The 22,257-nt window shown below is 39.8% G+C and overlaps 1 protein-coding gene across 1 annotated transcript in view; it reads left to right on the plus strand.

Moving 5' to 3' along the window:
* MRE11A (MRE11 meiotic recombination 11 homolog A (S. cerevisiae)) overlaps positions 1–22,257 on the plus strand; it is a gene marked incomplete at its 5' end in the record, with an annotated part of 96,664 nt that overhangs the window by 20,631 nt on the left and 53,776 nt on the right. Inside the window, 2 exons of the mRNA XM_006902363.1 lie at positions 1,798–1,878; positions 11,307–11,433. Of these exons, the coding sequence (XP_006902425.1) occupies positions 1,798–1,878; positions 11,307–11,433 (208 nt within the window). The remainder of the gene's footprint in view (positions 1–1,797; positions 1,879–11,306; positions 11,434–22,257) is intronic.

A 22,257-nucleotide genomic window follows, 5' to 3' on the forward strand; every position in this document is an offset into this window, starting at 1 on the left:
CCAGAGCTCTTTTATTTTAAGATCCCTGGATGTTTTGGCCCATTTCCTCTGGATATATGACTTAAAGATACCAAACTTAATTGGTTTTAAGTTAGTAAAATGAAGGAAGCTATATTGGAAAAAGAATAAAAACTGAAGGAGTAATAAAGTATCAGTTCTTTTCTAAAAAAAATTACTTTTAGAGAATGAAAATGATTATATTAAGAATTTTGACCAGAAACTCATTAAGTAATGATACTAGTGGAATATTAAAGGAAAATATATTTTTACAGGCATTACAAATGAACCAAGAAACAACAAAGGTCTTGTTTAGGAAAATCCCGTTAAAAGCATACCTCAGAAGTATTGCAGGTTTAGTGCCAGGCCATGGCAATCAAGCATACATCACAATAAAGCAAGTCATGTGAATTTTCTTTTTTTCATTCTGTTCTCAAGAGGTGATCCAAGTGAATATGGAATCTATCAAACAATTTCATTAATATCACAGGCAAGCAAAATACTGTTGAAGATCATTCAAAAAAGGTTAGAACAGTACATAGATAGGGAACTGCCAGAAGATCAAGCAGGATTCAGAAGAGGCTGTGGCACCAGGGACATCATTGCTAATGTAGATGGATCCTGGCTGAAAATAAAGATGGGTCCTGGCTGATAGTAAAGAACACCAGAAGAATGTCTGTTTATGTTTTATTTACTATGCACAGGCATTTGACTGTGTGGGTCATAACGAGTTGTGTTTGACATTGAGAAAAATGGGACTCTCATGCAGAACCTATACCTGTAGCACTTGTTGCAGAAGATCAAGGAATGCAGCCTTCAGTATGGATTTCCTCTCATTGTCAGGAAGATTGTTATCACTGGACTGATAGGAAGCATCATGATGGATGGAGAGGAGATTGAAACTGTCAACAGCTTCATACTGTTTGGAGCCACAGTTGATGTCCTTGGTACCAGCAGCCAGGAAATAAGGAGACACATTGCACTGGGAAAATCTGTTAGGGGCCTTATTGAGGAGTAATGATGTCAGTTTGGGGACTAAAGTGCGTCTGATTCAGGTCATATTCTTTCTGATTAATAGCTATGCACCTGAGACATGGATATTGAATAAGGATGACAGAAAAAGAATTGACACCTTTGAGCTATGGTGTTGGAGAAGACGCCAAGAGAACAAACATATTTCTTGAAGAGAGTGCAGCCAGAGTGCTCTTTGGAGGCAAAAAATGATGAAGCTTGGCCTCACATACTTTGGGCATGTTGCTAGGAAGAACTACTCCTTTGGGAGGGATATGATGCTGGGAAGGGTGGAGGGTCAGCGAAAAAGAGGAAGACCCTTGACCCAGTGGATTGACTAGTGCAATGGACTCTTATATATCAGGAAGTATGAGGATGGCGTAGGATATAACAGGGTTCAGATCTTTTGTTCATAGTGTAACTATGAGTTGTACTCAACTCAAGGACACCTAACAACAATACTTTTAACTTTTTCCAGTAGTTATGTTTACTCTGCACTGTAGTCCATTAAATGTGCAGTTGCATTGTGGAAAAAATGTGGAATGTAAGAATTGACAGAATCTGATGCAGAGACCCTTGGTAAAGCTATGCTATGCGAAGAACAGTGTTGATGGACTTACTTGATTCAGGGTTGTCACAGACCTTCAATTTTTAAAAACATCTGCCAAGTAAAATAATATGTGGTGTGCTTAATGCTATTCATTAAGGGAATATGAGCTTCTGTTTGGATAATTCAAGCTGTTGAGTTTTGATGTTTGTTTTTTAATCTGTGTGTATTTTTGTTTTGAGATTGAAGAAATGCTTGAAAATGCTGAACGGGAACGTCTGGGAAACTCTCGACAGCCAGACAAGCCTCTTATCCGACTGCGAGTAAGTCCTGGTTATAAATTTGCGCTAATTTTCAAAGGATGTTGTAAGGTGTGATCGAGTTGAGTGTGACACATAGTAACTCTATGAACAGATCTTGACCTTGCACATCTACCCTCCTGCACCATCCTCCTGGTCTCCAACATGCTGAGCCTGTTGTTGTAGTCACTGTTCAGCATGTCTCATAGATCTTCCTACCTTTCACTGACCCGCTTCCGTTCCCAGTATTATGTCTTTTCTCCAACACTGCTCATCCTGCCAACATGCCCGATTCACGTGAGACCACGTTTCATCATCCTTGCCTCTAAGAAGCACTCTAGTTGTGCTTCCTTAAGACAGATCTGTTATTTTGGAAATCCATGGCATATTCAGTACTCTTCACCAGCACCACAGTTCAAAGGCATTGATTCATCTTCTTCAGCCTTTTTTATTCATTGTCTAACACTCAGTGCATAAAAAGAAATTGGAAATGCCGTGGTTTGGATCAGACACACCTAACAGTGTATAATTTACATTCTTTATGAAAAGGAAGGAAAGTACTTATAATAATAAGAAAGCACCAGTGGGAGACCAGAAATCGCAAAACTATAGAACTTGATCTAATCATGCCTTAATTCTGATGTTATTGTTATTATGTGCTGTCGAGTCACCTGCAACCCATAGTTACCCTATTTACAGCAGCTCTGAACCCTGCCCTGTCCTGAGCCAGTCTTACTAATTCCAACAACCCCCATTGCCCCAGTTACTGTATCAATCCATCTCATCCGGTGTCTCCTCTCCTGCTCTGTCCCTCCACCCTTCCAAGTATGATATCCTTCTCCAAGAACCTATCTTTCCTGGGCCTTGTGCCCAAGGTATGTGAAACGGAGCTTCAAAATCCTCACCTCCAAAGAGAAACTTGGTTTTACACTGTCCAAGACAGATCTCTTTGGGTTTTTTTGGCAGAACATGGTATATTCAAGACTTCCAGCACCACAACTCGAAGTCATCAATTCTTCTGTCATCCTTTGTAGTGTCTAGCTCTCTGAAGCATAACCTGTAATTGTGAAGACCATGGCCTGGATTAGGCACACCTTAGTCTCTAGACTTAACATCGTTGCTTTTTAACACTCTGGAAAGGTCCCTGACAGCAGATTTTCCCAATGCAATTTGGCTTTTGATTTCCTGACTGCTGGTGTTAAGAGTGTTGATTGTGGAGCTGAGTAAGCTGTAATTGTTAACAACCTCAATCACTTCTCCATCTATCATAATGCCACTTGGCCCAGTGGTGAGAATCTTTGTCTTCTTGATGTTGAGCTTCAATCCATATTGAAGACTATAATCCTTGACCTTCTGCAGCAAGTGCTTCAGGTCTTCTTCAGTTTTAGCAAGCAAGGTTGTATTATTTGCATATGTAGGTTGTTGATGAGTCTTCCTCCAGTCTTGATGCCACACTCTTCCTCATAAAGCCCTGCTTCCGAATGATTGGTTCTGCATATAGATTGAAAAGGTATAGAGACAGGATGCTGCCCTGACACACTCCTTTTCTGATTTTGAACCATGCAGTGTTTCCCTCCTCCGCTCTAAGGACTGCTTCCTGGTCTAAATAGAGGTTTCGCATGAGCACAATCAAGTGTTCTGGGATTCCCATTTTCCTCAAGATTAGCCACAATTTGTTGTGATCCACACAGTCAAATGCTTTTGCATATAATTCTGATGTTTTCATTATGTGCTGTCGAGTTGCTTGTGACTCATAGCGACCCTATGTACAGTAGCCCGTGTGTTGCCAGCAAGTTGGTGACTCATAGTTGACCCTCCTTTTGCTTTCTGAAGCTGTAAGTTACATGGAAGGAGATTGTCCTTTCGGAGTCAGCAGTGTGTGTGTTTCAACCACCATTGAGGCGAGGCCTTTGGTTTAGCTGTGCAGTTTCCTGCAAATTACACTGTCAGACAAGCTGAAATCTCTGGCTTCTTTAACTGCTCTTTTTTTTTTGTCCCTCCGTTCCAGCTGCCATGGCCTCTGTACAGTTCCTCTGCAATGGCAGACCCACCTCATCTCCTCTGGCTTTGCTTAGTGAAGCCCTTCCCTTAATAACTTGCTTATGCTCTAGCCCTCTGTATTTCACTTACCCTTCTGCTTTTTTCTTTTCAGCCTATAACAGTCATCCTTCTAATCTTCTATATGCAATTTATTTACATTAGTCATTACTTACCTTAAATTACAAAATTATACATTCCATGTAAGTGTTAAATTTTGGGAATATTGTTACCCAATGTATCCAAAGGTCCCAGAACACCTCCTGGTACATACTAAGTGTTTGGTAAATATGGTGAAAATATTAATGGGGATTGGAGTATTTTTAAGTCTTAAGAAGTTGAACTGTTTCTTAAGCCTGTCATCCACTGTCTTTTCTGGGGTGATTAAAAAAGCAATAATCATCTTTTTTACCCCGTGTCCTTTTCCCGTCTGTCTCCTGTTCTGTCTCTCTGCATCTCTGCCCTAGCCCTCATAAAATTCCCAGCTTGTCATTGAGTTGGAGCTGACTCATAGCTGACCCTACAGCATGGTTTTGGAGGCTGTAAATCGCACAGGAGATTACCCATCTGTGTCCTGAAGATCTTCTGGTGGATTTGAACTTCCAGAGAAACACTGCTTTTGAGTTCACCACACAACTTCCTACAGACTGTCCTACCAGAGCCTATATTGCTTATGCGGCTATTCTTTTTCTAAGACCACTTTAATTAAAGCTGTGACTCTTACCACATCAGGTGGCAGTGTGACCTTCAACTGCCAAATCAGTTTTTCTTTCCTGTTTTATGGAATAACTCTTTGACATTATCTGCGCTCTGTCCTTGTCCCTTCTCATCCCTTAGCTAGTGCTGTTTTCAGACTAGCCAATTGGCATTGACTTCTGCCTATGCAGTGATAAATATGTACCTCCTTCTTACCTCTCTTTGTGGATTTGTATACCTAGTGGTTCCTAGGACCCTTGGTGGTCCTCAAAGAACATGATCCTCAAACCAGCAGCATAGGCATCATCTGGGAAATTGTTAAAACTGTAGACTCTAAAGCTCCTTATCAGACACACTTGTGTTAACATTACAGCCTAACATTTCAGCTGGAATTTGAGAAGTACTGTCTTAGAGCATACACTGTGTAGAAAAGTATATTGTCTGGCAGTAGACTGCCTAACAGTAGTCCTGCCAACTATATGGGGAGCTCTGGTAGCTTCATGGCAAGTAGTTGCAATACCAACCTAAAGCGAGGCAGTTCGAATCCATCAGCTGCTCTGTGGAAGAAAGGTGGGAAGTCTCCTCATGTAAATCATTGCTTATGAAAACCTGCTGGGGGGTCAGCTCAGTTTGTTAGGAGACTCAATGGTACATAATAACAACTAGCTACATGAAGAGCTTGAATTGCTTGTCCAGTGGTCTGTGTTGACTTCTTGTTATTATGTACTGTTAAGTTGGAACTGACTCATAGCTGACTCTTTTGTGAGTTTTCATGGTTAATAAATTGTGTGGGAGATTGCTCAGCTTTCTTTTGAAGAGCAATTGGTGGATTTGAACTGCCTGCCTTGAAGTTGCCAGTGCAGCTCCTTACCACTAGGCCATAGAGCTGCCTGTGCTGACTTCTTAAACTTAGGACGTAAGCAGCACATCGTGCAGAGCAAGTAATCTGGCCTCTCCTTTCTGTCCTAGAGCCAGTGCTGTAGTTGAACCGTCTCTATTTCTTAGGTGACATATAGCTCTAACTCCTTCCTAGCTTCCCCTTTCAGTGTCTCTCTCCTCCCATTGCTACCAAACTGTCTTCCCATTACTACATCTTTTTAAAACACCCTATTTAATTATATCTTTTCTGTTGAAAATTATTTCATATTCCCATAGTACTTATAGGAACAAGTCTGAGTTTGTGGATGGCATTCAAGGATCTTTTTTTTTAATTTTCTACTAGTTTGTTTACAAAATTAGAATACATCGTTTTTAAGAACAAATTCTTTCAGTTTCCCTTACTCCCTACCTATCCCCCCTCGCCCTGCACATTCTCATCCCTCTGCTTTCAACCTCTCCCATCCCTCTTGGATCCTTATACTCATTCTACAATAATGGCTTTATACAATATTTATCCTTGTGGGGCTGAGTTATTTCACTCAGCATAATGCTTTCTAGTCCCTTCCAAGTTAGGTAATAAATTACAAAATCATTCATTGCTCCTGTGTGCTGCATAGTATTCCATTGTGTGAATGTACCATAATTTCTCATTCGGTTCATTTGGGCTGTTTCCATGTTCTTACCATGGTGAATAGTGCTGCTATGAACATTGGTGTACAAATCTGCATTTGTGCTTCAGTTCTCATATTCTTAGGGTATATTCCAAGCAGTGGACCATATGGAATTTCTGGGTTCAGTTTTTCAGGAAGCACCAAATTGCATTCCAGAATGGTGGTTCCATTTTACAATCCCAGCAACAATGGGTAAGAGTTCCTTTCTCGTCAGATCCTCTCCAACATTTATTACTTGCTGCCCTTTTAAACTTTGCCACTGTTACTGGAGTGAGATGGTACCTCTTTGTGGTTTTGATTTGAATTTCTCTTATTGCTAGTCATTTGGAGCATTTTTTGATGTGTTTGTCATTTGAATATCTTCCTCTGTGAAAATTCTTTCCACAAATAGAACTAGCTACTGTGGTCAACTGATATTTGACAAGGAAATTAAAGCTAGCAAGTGGGGAAATGATAACCTCTTCACCAGATGGTTCTGGCAAAACTGGACTTCCACCTGCAGAAAGCTGAAACAGGATCCACATATCACACCATATACAAAATCAACTCAAGGTGGATCAAAGACTTGGGAGTAAAGCCCAAAACCATAAAGTTCGTAAGAGACAAACTGGGATCAAGCTTCGAAGCACTAGTCCAAGGTATAAAGGGACTGCCAAATACAGCTAGAAGCACACAATCTAAAGAAGATAAAATTGATGAATGATGTTGTTGATTGCCTTTGAGTCGAGCACAACTCATAGCGACCCTATGAACAAAAGGTTTGAAGGTCCTCTACGACTAGCGACATTTATCAAAGTTCGTAGAGTTCCCAGAGGCATGTTATTTAGGAAGTGGACGCAACTCCTGCTTTCAAAAAATTAATGAATGGGACCTTAGAGATTAAGTCCACGTGTGCATCAAAAACTTTTTCCAACAAGGTGAAAAGAAAACCTACAGATAAAACAAACGTTTGGTAATACCATCTCAGACAAGAGTCTTTTTTTCCAGCCAAAAGGACTAGAAGTGATTGCTTTCAGACAAGAGTCTTTTAACAAAAGTTTACAGAATACTCCTGGGCCTCCACAAGAAAAAGACTGGTAACCCAATTACAAAATGGGCAAAAGACATCAAGGATCTTTTCTATCTGATCGCTTTGACTTCTTCCTTTTCTTGCCAGTCCACCCTAAGCTCCAGTTAGACTAAAAGTTGCTATTCTTGAGTGCAGTGGGGTTTTCTTCAGTCTTGGCATATTTGTGCTTGGTGCTCCTGCTCCTAAGAATGCACTTGCTTCCTTGCTTTGTCTCCTTCCATGACCATTCAGTCAAAGCCTCCAGAGAAACCTTACCCACCAGTCAGAATGGGTTGCTTCTGCCACTGAGTCCTCATTCTACATTGTACACACTTAGTGTAATAACACTGCTAATTTTGCTATTTGTCTTCTCTGTTTGTAAATTTTCTTGACACCTAAGATTGTGCTATGTTTATGGTTTTATTTCTACACTCTAGCTAAGTGCCTACCATATTGTTCTTGTTGTTGTTGTTGTTATGTGCCGTCGAGTCGTTTGCAACTCATAGTGACTCTATGCACAACAGCCCTAAACCCTGCTCTGTCCTGCGCCAACCGAACTGCCTCTGACACACCCATCCCTATTACCCCAGTCACTGAATCAATCCATCTCATAGAGGGTCTTCCCCTCCTGCACTGTCCCTCCACCCTCCCAAGCGTGATGTCCCTCTCCAAGGACCCGTCCCTCCTTGCAACGTGTCCACAGTATGTCAGACGAAGCCCCAGAATCCTTGCCTCCAAGGAGTAACTTGGTTTAATCCTCTCCAAGATGAATCTATTTGTTTTCCTGGCAGTCCATGGTATATTCAGTACTCTTCTCTAGCACCACAGCTCAAAGGCATCAACTCTCCTTCTTTCCTCTCTAGTCCTTGTCCAACTCTCTGATGCATAACAAGCGATTGCAAAGACCATGGCCTGTATCAGGCGCACCTTAGTCTCCAGAGAGACACCGTTGCTCTTGAGTACTTTAGAGAGGTCCCTAACAGCAGACTTTCCCATCGCGATACGCTTTTTGATTTTCTGACTGCTGGTGCCAAGAGTGTTGACTGTGGAGCCGAGCAAACTGAAGCTGTGAACAATCTCAGTCTCTTCGCCATCCGTCCTGACGCTGCCAATTGGTCCAGTGGTGAGAATCTTTGTCTTCTTGACATTGAGCCTCAGTCCATACCGAAGGCTGCAGTCCTTGACCCTTCGCATCAAGTGCATGAGGTCCTCCTCAGTTTCAGCAAGCAGGGTTGTGTCATCTGCGTAACGCAGATTGTTAATAGATCTTCCACCAATCCTTATGCCACAATTCTCCTCATAGAGCCCAGCCTCTCGGATAATCTGCTCTGCATACATGTTGAAAAGGTATGGAGACAGGATGCATCCCTGGCGTACACCCTTCCCAATTTTGAACCATGCAGTGTTACTCTGCTCTGTTCTGACTACTGCCTCTTGGTCCAAGTATAGGTTTCGCATTAGCACAATTAAATGTTCTGGGATTCCCATTCTTCTCAGAGTCAGCCACAGTTTGTTATGATCCACACAGTCAATGCCTTTGCATAATCAATGAAACATAGATAGACATTCTTCTGATAGTCTCTGCTTTCAGCCAAAATCCATTTAACATCAGCAACAATATCCCTAGTACCACGACCCCTTCTAAACCCAGCCTGGACTTCCGGCAGTTCTCTGCTGATGTGCTGTTCTAATCTTTTTTGTATAATCTTCAGTAGAATCTTGCTTGCATGTGAAATCAATGACACTGTTCTGTAGTTTCCACACTCAGTTGGGTCACCTTTCTTTGGAATGGGAACAAATATAGATCTCTTCCAGTCAGTTGGCCAAGTAATTGTTCTCCAGATTTCTTGGCACAAGTTGGTGAGCACATCCAGGGCAACATCTGTTATCTGAAATACTTAAATTGGTATACCATCTATTCCGGGGGCCTTATTTTTTGCTATTTTCTTCAAAGCAGTTTGAACTTCTTCCTTCATCACCATAGGCTCTTGCTCATATGTTATTTCATTAAATTCTTCTGTATCTGCCAGTTCCTTTCTGTATTACTATATAACTATATATACCATATTGTTAGGTGGAGGAAAAAGCAAACCATATTGTAGACACTTAAGTAAATACTTGTTTAAAGAATGAGTTTTTAACCTCCTTTAAAAAGCAAAACAGAACTCATTGTTGTCTGTTCATCTGGCTCATAGTAACCCTAATAGACATAATTAAACCACTTCTTAGGATTCCCAAGGCTGTGAAGTTTTACAAAAGCAGGTGCCTCATCTTCTCTCCTGTGCAGTGATTTGTGGATCATAGTCTTTTCAATTAGTAGCTGGATGCTTAATTATTGTACCACTTGTTGTTGCTAGGTGCCATCATGTTGAGTATGACTCATAACAACCCTTTGAAGAATAGATATGAGCCCTGTCCTATTCTGTACCATCTTCATAATTTGTGATATACTCAAGTTCATTAAAGTCACTGTGTCAACCCTTCTGGTGGGGGGGTCTTGCTCTCTTTCACTGATCATGATGTCTCTCTCGAAAGAATAGCCTTTCCTAATTACATACCCAAAGTATGTGAGATGAAGCTTTGTCATCTTTGCTACAAGAAGCACTCTGGCTGTATTTCTCTAAGACGTGCCTATTTGTGCACCACTGGTGCTCCTTTTTTAAACTGTTGAGAACAGAAAATTACAAAGCTGTGCCTGGTGTATAGTTATTAAGAATGCCTTCAGAAATTTTACAGAATGACTTTTTTTTTTTTGCCACAAAAGTTGTGGCAGTGATCTAGGTAACACATAGTTACTTCTGGGGAAACATAGCATCAGTTCTTATTACCAAGACATAATATTAATGTCCCATGTGTCTTACCAGTACTTGCCTGACATCATCAGAGCTAAACTAGACATAAATGGGAGAATGACATTCCTTTGCTAAACACAGTAAATTGCTAGTTTCCTCATGAAATGAAAAATAATAAATATTGCTGTGTAGGTAATTTTATGAAAGTACATTTCATAATTTCAATGAGAGCATCTTCATTAATTTGTTGAGTACTCTCTGTTTTGAAAACTCAAAAAAAGGGAGCTTTGGTCGCCTTGTGGGCAAGAAGTTTCACGCTTCTGGAGGAGAAAGACAGGCAGGTCTCCTCCCTGTGATTTACAGCCTTCACAACCACTGGGAAGTCCACTGGAGAGTCTGCTATGCATTATATCTGATGCTGGCACCGTGTTGTTTTTGCTGTTTTCAGTGTTTGGGAACACAGAGATAATGGAACTGACAAGATTTTGAACTTGTGATGCATATAGGAACTGGAGGTGTCAGAGTAAACATGGTACAAACCCATCAAGTAAATGAACACAATTTCAGATAGTGCTGAGTGGGCTAAAGTGTGTCCATGGAGTGATGGTAAGGAAGTAGTTTTGAGAAGCTGAGCAGGAAGACCTTAGAGATGATGTTCAGCCCTTTCTCCCCAGGAGCACAGCTTGGGAGCAGCAAGTCTAGGACAATGATTACGTGTCTCAGAAAAGATGGCAAGTTTTTCTGTAAATGTCTGTTTACCACTCTCAAGTGCTCTAGAAAAAGCGTATTGAGAGGGATTGTTAGTTCTGAATGGGCTGTGCTTTGAAGGTAATCAGTTCTCCAAACTTCCAAGTTGAATTCTATTTCTGTGTGGATTTTCCCAGAATCCATCCTTATCTAGAGTGAGGATGAAGCTCTTTGATATGAGACTAATTAATCAAAGGGCCAAGGGCTGATATTTTATTGGGGATTTTCTTTTTTCCTTTGGAAGTTTAGAATACCCTGTTGAATTTCTTCACTACTTTTTCTTCTGTTACACTTGGTACTGATCCCTGTTATCAAGGGGAGTTATAATTATCCCTACATTGTAGAAGTTTTTTTTTGGTATCCTTAACAAATGTTTTGCTGTTACTCATAAGTCTTGAAACTATTTCTCAACAAAAGAAATGTTACAGCCTCATCATAACTTTTAAAATGTATTATTAGAAATTAACAGATGCTTAAAAATACTGAATGGTACACACTATACATACTGAAGAGTGTGTGTGTTTCTTAAACATTGCAAAGTATATTGTTTCTTACACTTTCTGGTATGTTCTGTATTTCTAGGTGGACTACAGTGGAGGCTTTGAGCCTTTCAATGTACTTCGCTTTAGCCAGAAATTTATGGATCGAGTAGCTAATCCAAAAGATGTTATCCATTTTTTCAGGCATAGAGAGCAAAAGGAAAAAACAGGTAAGCAATTTTCATTTTCCAGCTAAAAAAATACTCTTAAATGTTCAAAGAAACCTATCTTTAGTAAAAGAGTACAAAAATGAATAATGTAAGGGATTTTAATAGTTTCTAATAATCGTAGACAAACAAGTAGTTGAAATAATTAAATCTCTCATCTTTGAAAAATAAACTAGCAGTTATTTTTAAATATGACAACATCAGTAGGGAACTCAAAGTCTTTGCTAATCATAGTGATGTTGAACATACAGATCTTGGAGATTTATTACTCAAAATAAGTTATCACTATTTGTTGTATATTTTAAATACTTAGAGAATTTTCAGTCGACTTCTGCATAATTAAATATTTGTATTTTTAAAGAATACAGTTGTTCAGGAATCTGCTGTAAGTAATGCCCCATATTTTTTTTTAACTGATATTAAAGTTTACAGAAAACTTGGATTTCCATTCATTCATTGTTGCATAGTTTCCTCCCTCACCCCCACCCCCCGCCCTTACTTTGCTATACACCTTGTATTCTGAATTATTGTCATGCAAATAATATATAATATAATTCTTTTTAGATAATTCTTTCCCTCATCTATTTCAATACAGTGTTCATTATTTATCCCCCTTTTAAGTTTTCCCCAACCCCCATGTCAGTCCTATTTTTTAACTATGACATTATGTAGTATTTGCCCTTTTGTGATTGAGATATTTCACTCAGCATAATGTCCTCCAGGTTCACCCATTTGGTATAGTATTTAATGAGGTCGTTGTTTTTCAGTGCTGCGTAGTATTCTATTGTGTGAATATACCACAGTTTCTCTATCCATTTATTTGTTAATGGGTACTTGGGTTGTTTCCATCTCTTTGCTATTGTGAATAACACAACAATGAACTAGGGTGTGCTTATATCTATTTGGGTAGCAGTTCTTATTTCTTTAGGGTATATTCCCAGTAGTGCAATTGCTGGGTCAAATGGTATTTCTATTTCCAACTTTTTGAGAAAGCACCATACTGCCTTCCATAGTTAGTGGTTGCACTATTTTACACTCCCACCAACAGTGAATAAGGGTTCCAGTTTCTCCACAACCTACTTCACTGGCACTTGTTTGCTGCCATGTTGAATTTTTCTATTAATATCTCATGGTTGTTTTGATTTTCAGCTCTCTTAGAACTAGGGATTTTGAACATTTCTTCATGTATTTGTTGGCCATCTGAAGGTCTTCTTTGGTGAAGTTTCTGTTCATATCCTGTGCCCTTTTTGCGATTGAGTTGTTTACTTTTATCTTGTTGAGATGCTTGAGTATTCTATACATTCTAGATATAAGTTCTTATGAGACATGTCATTACCAAATATTTTTTTTTCCCCAATGTGTGGCTTTCCTTTTTTACCCTGTTGGAAAAGTCGCATAGTGATTTGATTCTGTCCCATTGATCTATTTTATTCTCTCCTGGTTGTATTTTATTCTCTTCTGGTTGTCTCCTGGAGACTTTTCATGTTGTGGTTTAAGCCTTCTAGAGTTTTTCCAATCTTTCCTCTGATGAAGTTTATAGTCCTTGATTTTAGTCCTAGGTCCCTGATCCATTTTGAGTTGGTTTTTCTGTATGGTGTGAGGTGTGGATCTTGCTTGAGTTTTCTACAGATAGTTTTCCAGTTTTACCAACATCGTTTGTTAAAGGGGTTTTCATTTCCCCACTTAACTAATTTTGTGTCCTTGTCAGCTGATTTCTGTGTTTTCAATTCTGTTCCATTGATCTGTGTGTCTGTCACTGTATCAGTACCACCCTGTCTTAACCACCATGACTCTGTAGCAAGATTTAAGATCAAGGAGTGAGATACCGCCTACCTTGTTTCTCTTTTTCAAGAGTGTTTTGCTTATTTGGGGTCTCTTTTCATTCCAGATGAAATTGAAAATTCCCTTTTCCATCTTGTTGAAGAATGGAATTGATACTGTATTGAGATTGCATTGAACTTATAGATTGCCTTTGGTAGAATTTTCATTTTCACAATATTGAGTCTTCCTATCCAAGGACATGGTATACTCTTCCATTTCTCCAGGTCTCTTCTTGTTTCTTGTAGTAACGTTTTGTCATTTTCTCTGAATAGGTCTTTTGCATTTCTAGTTAGATTTACTCCCAGTCTTATAGTTAGCTAATTGTGATAGGTATTGTTTTTCTTAGCTCCATTTCTGTATTCTCGTTCTAGAGAAATCCAACTGATTTTTGTATGTTGATCTTGTATCTTGCCTCTTTGCTGAATTGATTGACTATGTCCAGTAGTTTTCTTGCTGAGTCTTTAGGGTTTTCTAAGTATACTATCATTTTATCTGCATATAGAGATAATCTTACCTCCTCTTTGCCGATTTAGATACCTCTTATTTCCTTCTCTTGTCTTACTGCTATCTTAGACTTCAAATACACTATTGAGTAGGAGAGGTGATAATGGGCATCCTTGCCTAATTCCTGTTTTCAAAGGGAATGCCTTTATCTCTCTCCATTGAGAACAATGTTGACTCTTGGTTTTGCGTATATACTTTTTACTATATTGAGGAAATTCCCTTCTATTCCTATTTTCTTGAGTGTTTTAATCTGGAAAGCCTATTTGATTTTGTCAGAAGCCTTTTCTGCATCAATTGATAGGATCATGTGGTTCTTGTTTTTGCTTTGTTAATTTGATGAATTACATTGATTGTTTTTGTTATGTTGAACCATCCTTGCATACTTGTTATGAATCCTACTTGGTCATGGTGAGGTGTGTGTTTTTTTGTTTTTTTTATGTAGTGTTGGATTCTTTTGGTTGGGATTTTATTCAGGATTTTTGCATCTATGTTCATGATCGATATTGGCCTTTGGTTTTCTATTTTGGTGGTGTTTTTACCCTGCTTTGGTGTCAAGGATATGTTTGCTTCATAGAATGCGTCTGGGAGAATTCCATCTTTTTGTGTTTTCCGAAATACATTATGTAGAATTGGTGACAGGTCTTGAATGTTTGATAAAATTCACATGTAAAACCATCTGGTCCAGGGCTTATTTTTGTTGGAAGTTGTTTTATTACCTTTTCATTTTCTTGTTTTGTAATGGGTCTGCTCAGGTATTCAATTTCAGTCTGTGTTAGTTTAGATAAGTTGTGAATTTCTAAGTTATTTGTCCATTTCTTCTAAGTTTTCATATTTGTTTAAGTATAGTTTTTAATAGCATTCCATTGTTAATTTTATTTTAGTTGGTTCTGTTGTGACATTGCCCCTTTCATCCCAATTTGGATTATTTGTATCTTTTCCTTCGTTAGTTTTGCTGGTGGTTTGTCTATTTTATTGACCTTTTTGAAGAACCAACTTCTGATTTCGTTGATGGTTTCAGTTGTTTTTGTTTCCTATTTCATTTAATTCAGCCCTAATTTTATAATTTCAGTTTTCTTAGAGGGTGCCAGGTGTTCTTTCTGTTCTGTTTGTTGGTAGAGGGTGTCAGGTGTTCTTTCTGTTCTATTTGTTGGTAATGTGCAAGCAAGGTTTTTTTCAGATTGCAGATGTGTTTCTCCTTTATCCTCTTGTTATTAATTTCTAATTTTGTAGCATTGTGGTCTGAGAAGATGCTTTATATTATTTGTATGTTTTTTGTATTTATTAATGCTTGCTTTGTGACCTAAAATGTGATCTGTTCTGGAAGACATTTCGTGCACATTGGAGAAGAAGATATACTGCACTTTTGTTTGGGAGCATTAGCCTCTTTATGTCTATGATATTGAATTGGTTTATTGTTTGATTTAATTCTTCAAGATCTTTGTTGAGTTTCTTTCTGGTAATTCTGTCTTTTCTTGAGAGTGATGTCTAGAAGTCTCCTAGTACGATAGTGGTGGTATCTATTTTTTCAGTTTTGTTAATGTTTGCTTTGTATATTTTGCAGCTCTATCATTTGGTGTATAGATATTTATTATTGTTATGGCCTCTTGTTCAATTGACCCTTTAAAGCATTTTGTAGTGACCTTCCTTTTCCTTTGTGATGGCTTTTGTATTGAAGTCTGTTTTATCAGATATTAATATCACTGCTCCTACTTTTTTCTGGTTGCTATTTGTTTGGTATATTTTTCTTCCCACCCTTTTATTTTTAGTCTTTCTTTATCTTCACTTTTCGGGTGATGTGTTTCTTGTAGACAGCATATTGATGGGGTTTGGTTTTTTATCCAACCCACTATTCTTTTTCTCTTCAGTTGTGCTTTAAAGCCACTCATATTCAGTATAATTATTGAGGTTTATTGCTATCATTTTGTTGAGTTCTTTTTGGTGTTGTTGCTAATTACGTTGGTCCATCATGCTTTCTGTGGCACATCTGGTAGAAGGACATCTCTCAGTGATTCCTGCAATGCTGGTCTTATTCTTACAAACTTCCTTAGGTTCTGCTTTTCTGAGAATATCTTGATTTCTCCTTCATATTTGATGGACAGTTTTGCTGGGTACAATATTGTTGGTTGACAGTTGTATTCTTTGAGTGTTTGATAGATGTCATTCCACTGTATTCTTGCTCTCATGGTTTCTGCTGAGAAATTGGTACTTAATCTTACTTGCTCTCCTTTATAGGTTGCTCTTTGTTTCTCCTTTGCTGAATTCTCTCCTTATCATTGGTTCTGGCATATTTGACTATGATATGCCTTGGTGTGTTTCTTTTGGGAACTGTTCTATATGGCATTATCTCAGCCTCTGGAATATATATTCTCTCATTCTTCATTATGCCTGGAATGTTTTCCTCTAGTAATTCTTCCACATCTTCCTCTGTGCCTTTACCTGTTTCTTCCTGTTCTGAGATTCCAGTTATGCACACGTTATTCCTTGTGATGGTATCCCACATTACTCTTAGGCTTTCTTCTTTTTTCTTCATTTTTGATTCTGCTTTTTGTTGTAGCAGAACAGGTGACAGTTCTGTCTTCTATTTAGCTGGTTCTGTGTTCCATCTCTTCAACTATGTTTATATGTCACTCTAACATGTTGACAGCATCTGAAACATTGAACTTCATATTCTAGATGTGGTTTCTTATTTTTCCAGAGCCTTTAATGCCTCATTTGATTTATCTGTATTGTCTTGGATTGATTTTTAAGTTCCTCTTGGTTTTTGCTTGCAGAGTTCTGTAATTCTTCAAGATTGTCTTTTGCCCATAGAAGATACTAATTTTGTGTCAGAAAGTCCCATCAGACTTTCTGGCTTCAGGAATCCATTGATACTATGTCACTTTTTGGGGTGACATTTTGTTTTGGGTTTGTGTAGGGTGTGGGGTAGTGTGCTTCTTCCATGACATTGCTATGGTAGAGTTTTTCATGACTGAGGCCTAGTAGACTCTTGGTCAGAAAACCTTGGCTCAGGAAGTTACTGCTCCAGAGGAGGGCATGGCAGCTACCCTGCTTGAGTTTGTCTCTAAACTTCTAACTCAAGGAAAGACTTGCTTCAGTTGAGGAGAGATATAGCCATAGTTAGTGAGTTAGCAGCCTTGTCTGTTAGGCAACTGCTACAGCTAGGCTAGGTGTGTCCAAGGTGCCTAGGGCTAAAGGCAGCTCAAGCTCTGGGAGGGGAGAAGAAATGGGATCATCTGTTAAATTGCTGTCCCTGGAGTAGTTCAGAGAGGCAGCAGCAGGTCATCCTCCAGGCCACAGGGTGCCCAGGCAGCAGGGCCAGCTCTTCCATTGGGCAGGGTTGGTTTTCCAGGTGGCTGGTGGGAGCATCCTGGTGGCGGGGCTGCAGGGGCAGGTCCTCCAGGTGGTGGTGCTGGGGCATTCAGGCAGCCGGCGGTAGCATCCAGACAGAGGGACCAGGTCCTCCAAGCAGCGAGTTTGGGGATCCAGGTTTGTGGGTAAGGGGCCTCCAGGTGGACAGGGCCAGGGTCTCCAGGCAGCAGGGCCTCAGTCTAGTGTTCCAGTCAGGACAGCTGTCCAGGCCACACTAAGAACTTTTTTTAAAACAAACAGCCAGGAAATCAAGAGACGAATTGCATTGGGAGAGTCAGCTGTGAGGGACCTCTCAAGAGTACTGAAGAGCAATAATGTCAGGCTGGAGACTAAGGTACGCCCGATCAAGGCTATAGTCTTCGCAGTTACGTGCTATGCATCAGAGAGTTGGACAGTGAATAGGGATGATAGGAAGAGAATTGATGCCTTTGAGCTATGGTGCTGGAGAAGAGTGTTGAATATACCATGGACTGGTAGGAGAACAAACAGGTTTGCCCTGGAGAAGGTGAAGCTGGAATGCTCCTTGGAGTCAAGGATTCTGAAGCTTGGTCTGACGTACTTTGGACATGTTGCAAGGAGGGGCTGGTTCTTGGAGAGAGACATCATGTTTGACAGAGTGGAGGGGCGGCACAGGAGAGGAAGACCTTTGATGAGGTAGATCGATTCTGGGACTGGAGCTGTAGGAATGAGTGCATTTGAGATGGCTAGGTTGGCTCTGGGTAGAATGGCATTTAGAGCTCTTGTACATAGGGTCGCTATGAGTCGCAAGTGACTCGATGGCACATAACAACAGTACCAACACCTAGTTAATTGACTGGAACAGATCCATGACTGCTGACAACACGCGGTGGCTGCTGCTGATGCCTGGTGGCTGATCAGTTTCCCATATTTTGACATTCCTTATGATCTCAGTAATTACTGTTTTCTTAAATTTCAAAATCCATGTTGTTGTTGTTGTTGTTGTGTCATTGAGTCGGAACTGACTCATAGCTAACTCTCCGTTGAGTTTTCAGAAGTTATTCATTGCATTGGAGAAGACAGCCCATTGTCCATCTTTGTCCTGTGGAGAGTTGGTAGATTTGAACTGCATACCATTGTGTTGGCAATTTCTTAACCACTAACCTACCAGAGCTCCCTTTCATAAGCAGTTGCTGTTGTTAAGTACCATCAAGTTGAGTACAACTCATAGCGACCCTATGAACAACAGATCTGAATGAACCCTGTCCTGCCCTGTGCCATCCTCAGAATCTCAGCCTGCCATTGCTTCTGTCACTGTGGCAATCCCCCTGGAATGTCAGCTGAGTCAGTTCTGACTTGTCAATACATAACAACATCTTACCTTGAAATTTAAAAAAAGAAAAAAAAATGCTTATCATTACCACTTTTCAAGAGGCACAAGGAACTGTCTATCCATTTCTATCCATTGTTGTTGTTGGTAGGTGGTGACTCCATCTCAGTTAGCTACCCTGTGAAGTACAGGACTAAGCCCTGCCCTGCCCTGATGATACTCATTGTCTCTGACACACTTGAGCCCATTGCTGCAGTCACTGTGTCAGTCCATCTCAGTGGGAGTCATCTTAACTTTTTCCAAGCATAATGTCCCTCTTAAGGAATAGCCCCTCCTAACAGCATGCCCAGAGTATGTGAAGTGATGCTTCAGCAGTCTTGCCTCTAAGGAGCACTCTTCACTGCACTTTGTCTTTTTGTTCTTATAGTAGTCCCTGGGGTATTCGGTACCCTTCTCCAATACCCCAGCTATTGTAGCTATTGTCATTAAAATAGTCATAACTCATAATGAGCAATCTGTCAGAGTAAAATGACCCTATCTGGTTTTCTTAATTGTAATGTTTATAGGAGCAGATCACCAGGTCTTTTGTTCTGTGCAGCCACGCCCCAGGGTAGATTTGAACTACTAAGCTATTGATTAGCAGGCCAGTACCTAATCTTTATCCCTCCAGGTCTCCTTTCTTACCCTTTAGAACTTTGCAGAAATATTTTCCTGTGCCTCATTATTGTTTCCCTTTTTGCTAGGTGAATCTTATTTATTTCTAAACCTCATTTCAAGTAATATCTTTTCTGCACATTTTTTAGAACCTTTTAAAACAATTGCTTCTTTTTCTGTGCTATCAGGTTTTCTATTTTTACTTGTGCTTTATTACTTATCACTTAGTGTTGTAACCGTCTCTTCTTAAGGTCAGAGATCCTATCTGTTTTTATCAATTTTAGCCTACTGGTAAGGAGTTGTGTTGTCAACCTAGTGCAGTTTGAATCTACCAACTTGTCCACAGGACAAAGATGGGAATCTCCTCCTGTGTAGTTTACTGCCTCTGAAAACCCACTGGAAGGTCATCTGGGAGTCAGTTCTGACTTGCCAGTAGGAACATAGCAACAACCAAAAACCAAACCCAGCCTGTTGACATTGAATCAGTACAGGCTGTAATCTGTACAAGAGGACACTGCCCATTTTTCTCCTGTGGAGTGGCTGCTGTATTTGAACTCCTAGTCTTTAGATTCACAGCCTAACACATCTTGTTCTAGCTACCAGTCCAGCAACTGCCAAACACTTTATTGTTTAATTGACCGAGGCTGTGAGCAAGTCTGATACTGTCTGCTGTGCTTCTGGATTGCTTGCCCAATACTCTTTCTATTTTAGAAAACAGGAAAATATAAATTTGGAATAAGAGTTTTATATTAGGATGTTGGTAAATACTGTTAATTTGATACATTTAAAAACTTTTTTTTATTGTATTATATTACGTGTACCATCAAATCAGATCTGACTGGTACAGGAGGAGATTGCCCCCTCCTTCTCCAGCAGAGCATCTGGTGGATTTGAACCGCTTACCTCTGGGTGACCCAACTGAGTGTGGAAACTACAGAATAATATCATTGATTTCACATGTAACCAAGATTCTACTGAAGATTATCCAAAAACGACTGGAACAGTACATCAACAGAGAACTGCCAGAAGTCCAGGCTGGATTTAGAAGGGGTCGTGGTACTAGGGATATTGTGGCTGATGTTAGATGGATCTTAGCTGAAAGCAGAGAATACCAGAAGAATGCCTATCTGTGTTTCATTGATTATGCAAAGGCATTGACTGTGTGGATCATAACAAGCTGTGGCTGACTCTGAGAAGAATGGGAATCCCAGAACATTTAAGCGTACTAATGCAAAACCTATACTTGGACCAAGAGGCAGTTGTGAGAACAGAGCAGGGTAACACTGCATGGTTCAAAACTGGGAAGGGTGTATGCCAGGGATGTGTCCTGTCTCCATACGTTTTCAACCTGTATGCAGAGCAGATTATCCAAGAGGCTGGGCTCTATGAGGAGAAACATGGCATTAGGATTGGTGGAAGATCTGTCAACCATCTGCATTATGCAGTTGACACAACCCTGCTTGCTGAAACTGAGGAGGATCTCATGCACTTACTGCAGAGGGTCAAGGACTGCAGCCTTTGGTATGGACTGAGGCACAATGTCAAGAAGACAAAGATTCTCACCACTGGACCAATCGGTAGCATCAGGATGGATGGTGAAGAGATTGAGATTGTTCACAGCTTCAGTTTGCTCGGCTCCACGGTCAACACTCCTGGCACCAGCAGCCAGGAAATCAAAAAACTTATTGCGATGGGAAAGTCTGCTGTTAGGGACCTCTCTAAAGTACTCAAGAGCAACGGTGTCTCTCTGGAGACTAAGGTGCGCCTGATACAGGCCATGGTCTTTGCAATCACTTGTTATGCATCAGAGAGTTGGACAATGACTAGGGAGGATAGAAGGAGAATGGACGCCTTAGAGCTGTGGTGCTGGAGAAGAGTATCGAATGTTCCCTGGACTGCCAAGAAAACAAACAGATTCATCCTGGAGAGGGTTAAACCAGGCTACTCCTTGGAGGCAAGGATTCTGGGGCTCCGTCTGACATACTTTAGACATGTTATAAGGAGAGACAGGTCCTTGGAGAGGGACATCATCCTTGGTAGGGTAGAGGGACAGCGCAGAAGAGAAGACCCTCTATGAGGTGAATTGATTCAGTGACTGGGGTAATCTGGATGGGTGTGTCAGAGGCAATGCGATTGGCACAGGATCGAGCAGGGTTTAGGGCTGTTGTACATAGGGTCACTATGAGTCGCAAACGACACGATGGCACATAACAACAACAAACCACAACAAACAACAACCTCTGGGATTGCAATGCAGCATCTTGCCACTAGGCCACCAGAGCTCCCTTAAAATTAAAAACTTTTGACTTGACTTTATATACTTTAAATTCTCTTTTTGAACTGAAGCATAACTGATTTTCCTAGGGAAATATCATTGGTTTTGATCAATGAAAATAAAAAACTCTACAGATTCTTTTTGTAGTTCCTTCACTTATGAGAAAAATGTGGACAAATTCCTGCCTTTTTTCCAACTGAAATTTCCTTTCTTGTCTTACTCAGTGTAATAGTCCCAATGACTCTTCCAGGCAAGAAAGAAAATACTTGGCTGTATTTTCTATACACAGTTTATGCTTTCTGGTGCAAGTGATTTCATTGACATTTAGCTTAGTTAGCTGTATTAATATTTCAGTATAGTTTTTAAATGTGAGATCTTTGGACTTTTCTTTATGTATATAATAAATGTAGAATTTTACTTCAGCACAAAAACTTAACAGCAATTGAGACTGCCATTTGGAAAGAAACACTCTAAATTTGACTTAATTCTCCCTAACTGGTGGATTCGGACCACATTCAAGCATAAAAATTATCAGTGGTTTTGTAAGTAAAGCAGTATAAAATAAAAATTTTATTAAAAAGAAGAGAAGGGGTGATGTTATGCGTAGATAAATAGTAATTATATAAAATGTCATGTATATGAATGTATTTGACAAAATGTACATGAATGGTTGTAAGCAAAACAATGAAAATTTTAGAAATGAAAAAAGAAATTATCATTAACCAAGATTAATTAAGGTAAATTTTATTACAATTAAGTAAGCATAGGTTTGCTCCATGCTGCACACATTTGTCAAATGGCTGCAATTTCTGTCTTTAAATAACATGATGTAAAGACTCCCTCATTCCTAGAACTGTTCCTGCTATTTACTTTCGTAGACCAGTCACTTATGATATGAGAATCATCTCAAACTCTT

Source organism: Elephantulus edwardii, unplaced genomic scaffold (genome assembly GCF_000299155.1).
Source record: "Elephantulus edwardii isolate Elephantulus edwardi_28Jun2011 unplaced genomic scaffold, EleEdw1.0 scaffold00397, whole genome shotgun sequence".
Taxonomy (NCBI): domain Eukaryota; kingdom Metazoa; phylum Chordata; class Mammalia; order Macroscelidea; family Macroscelididae; genus Elephantulus; species Elephantulus edwardii.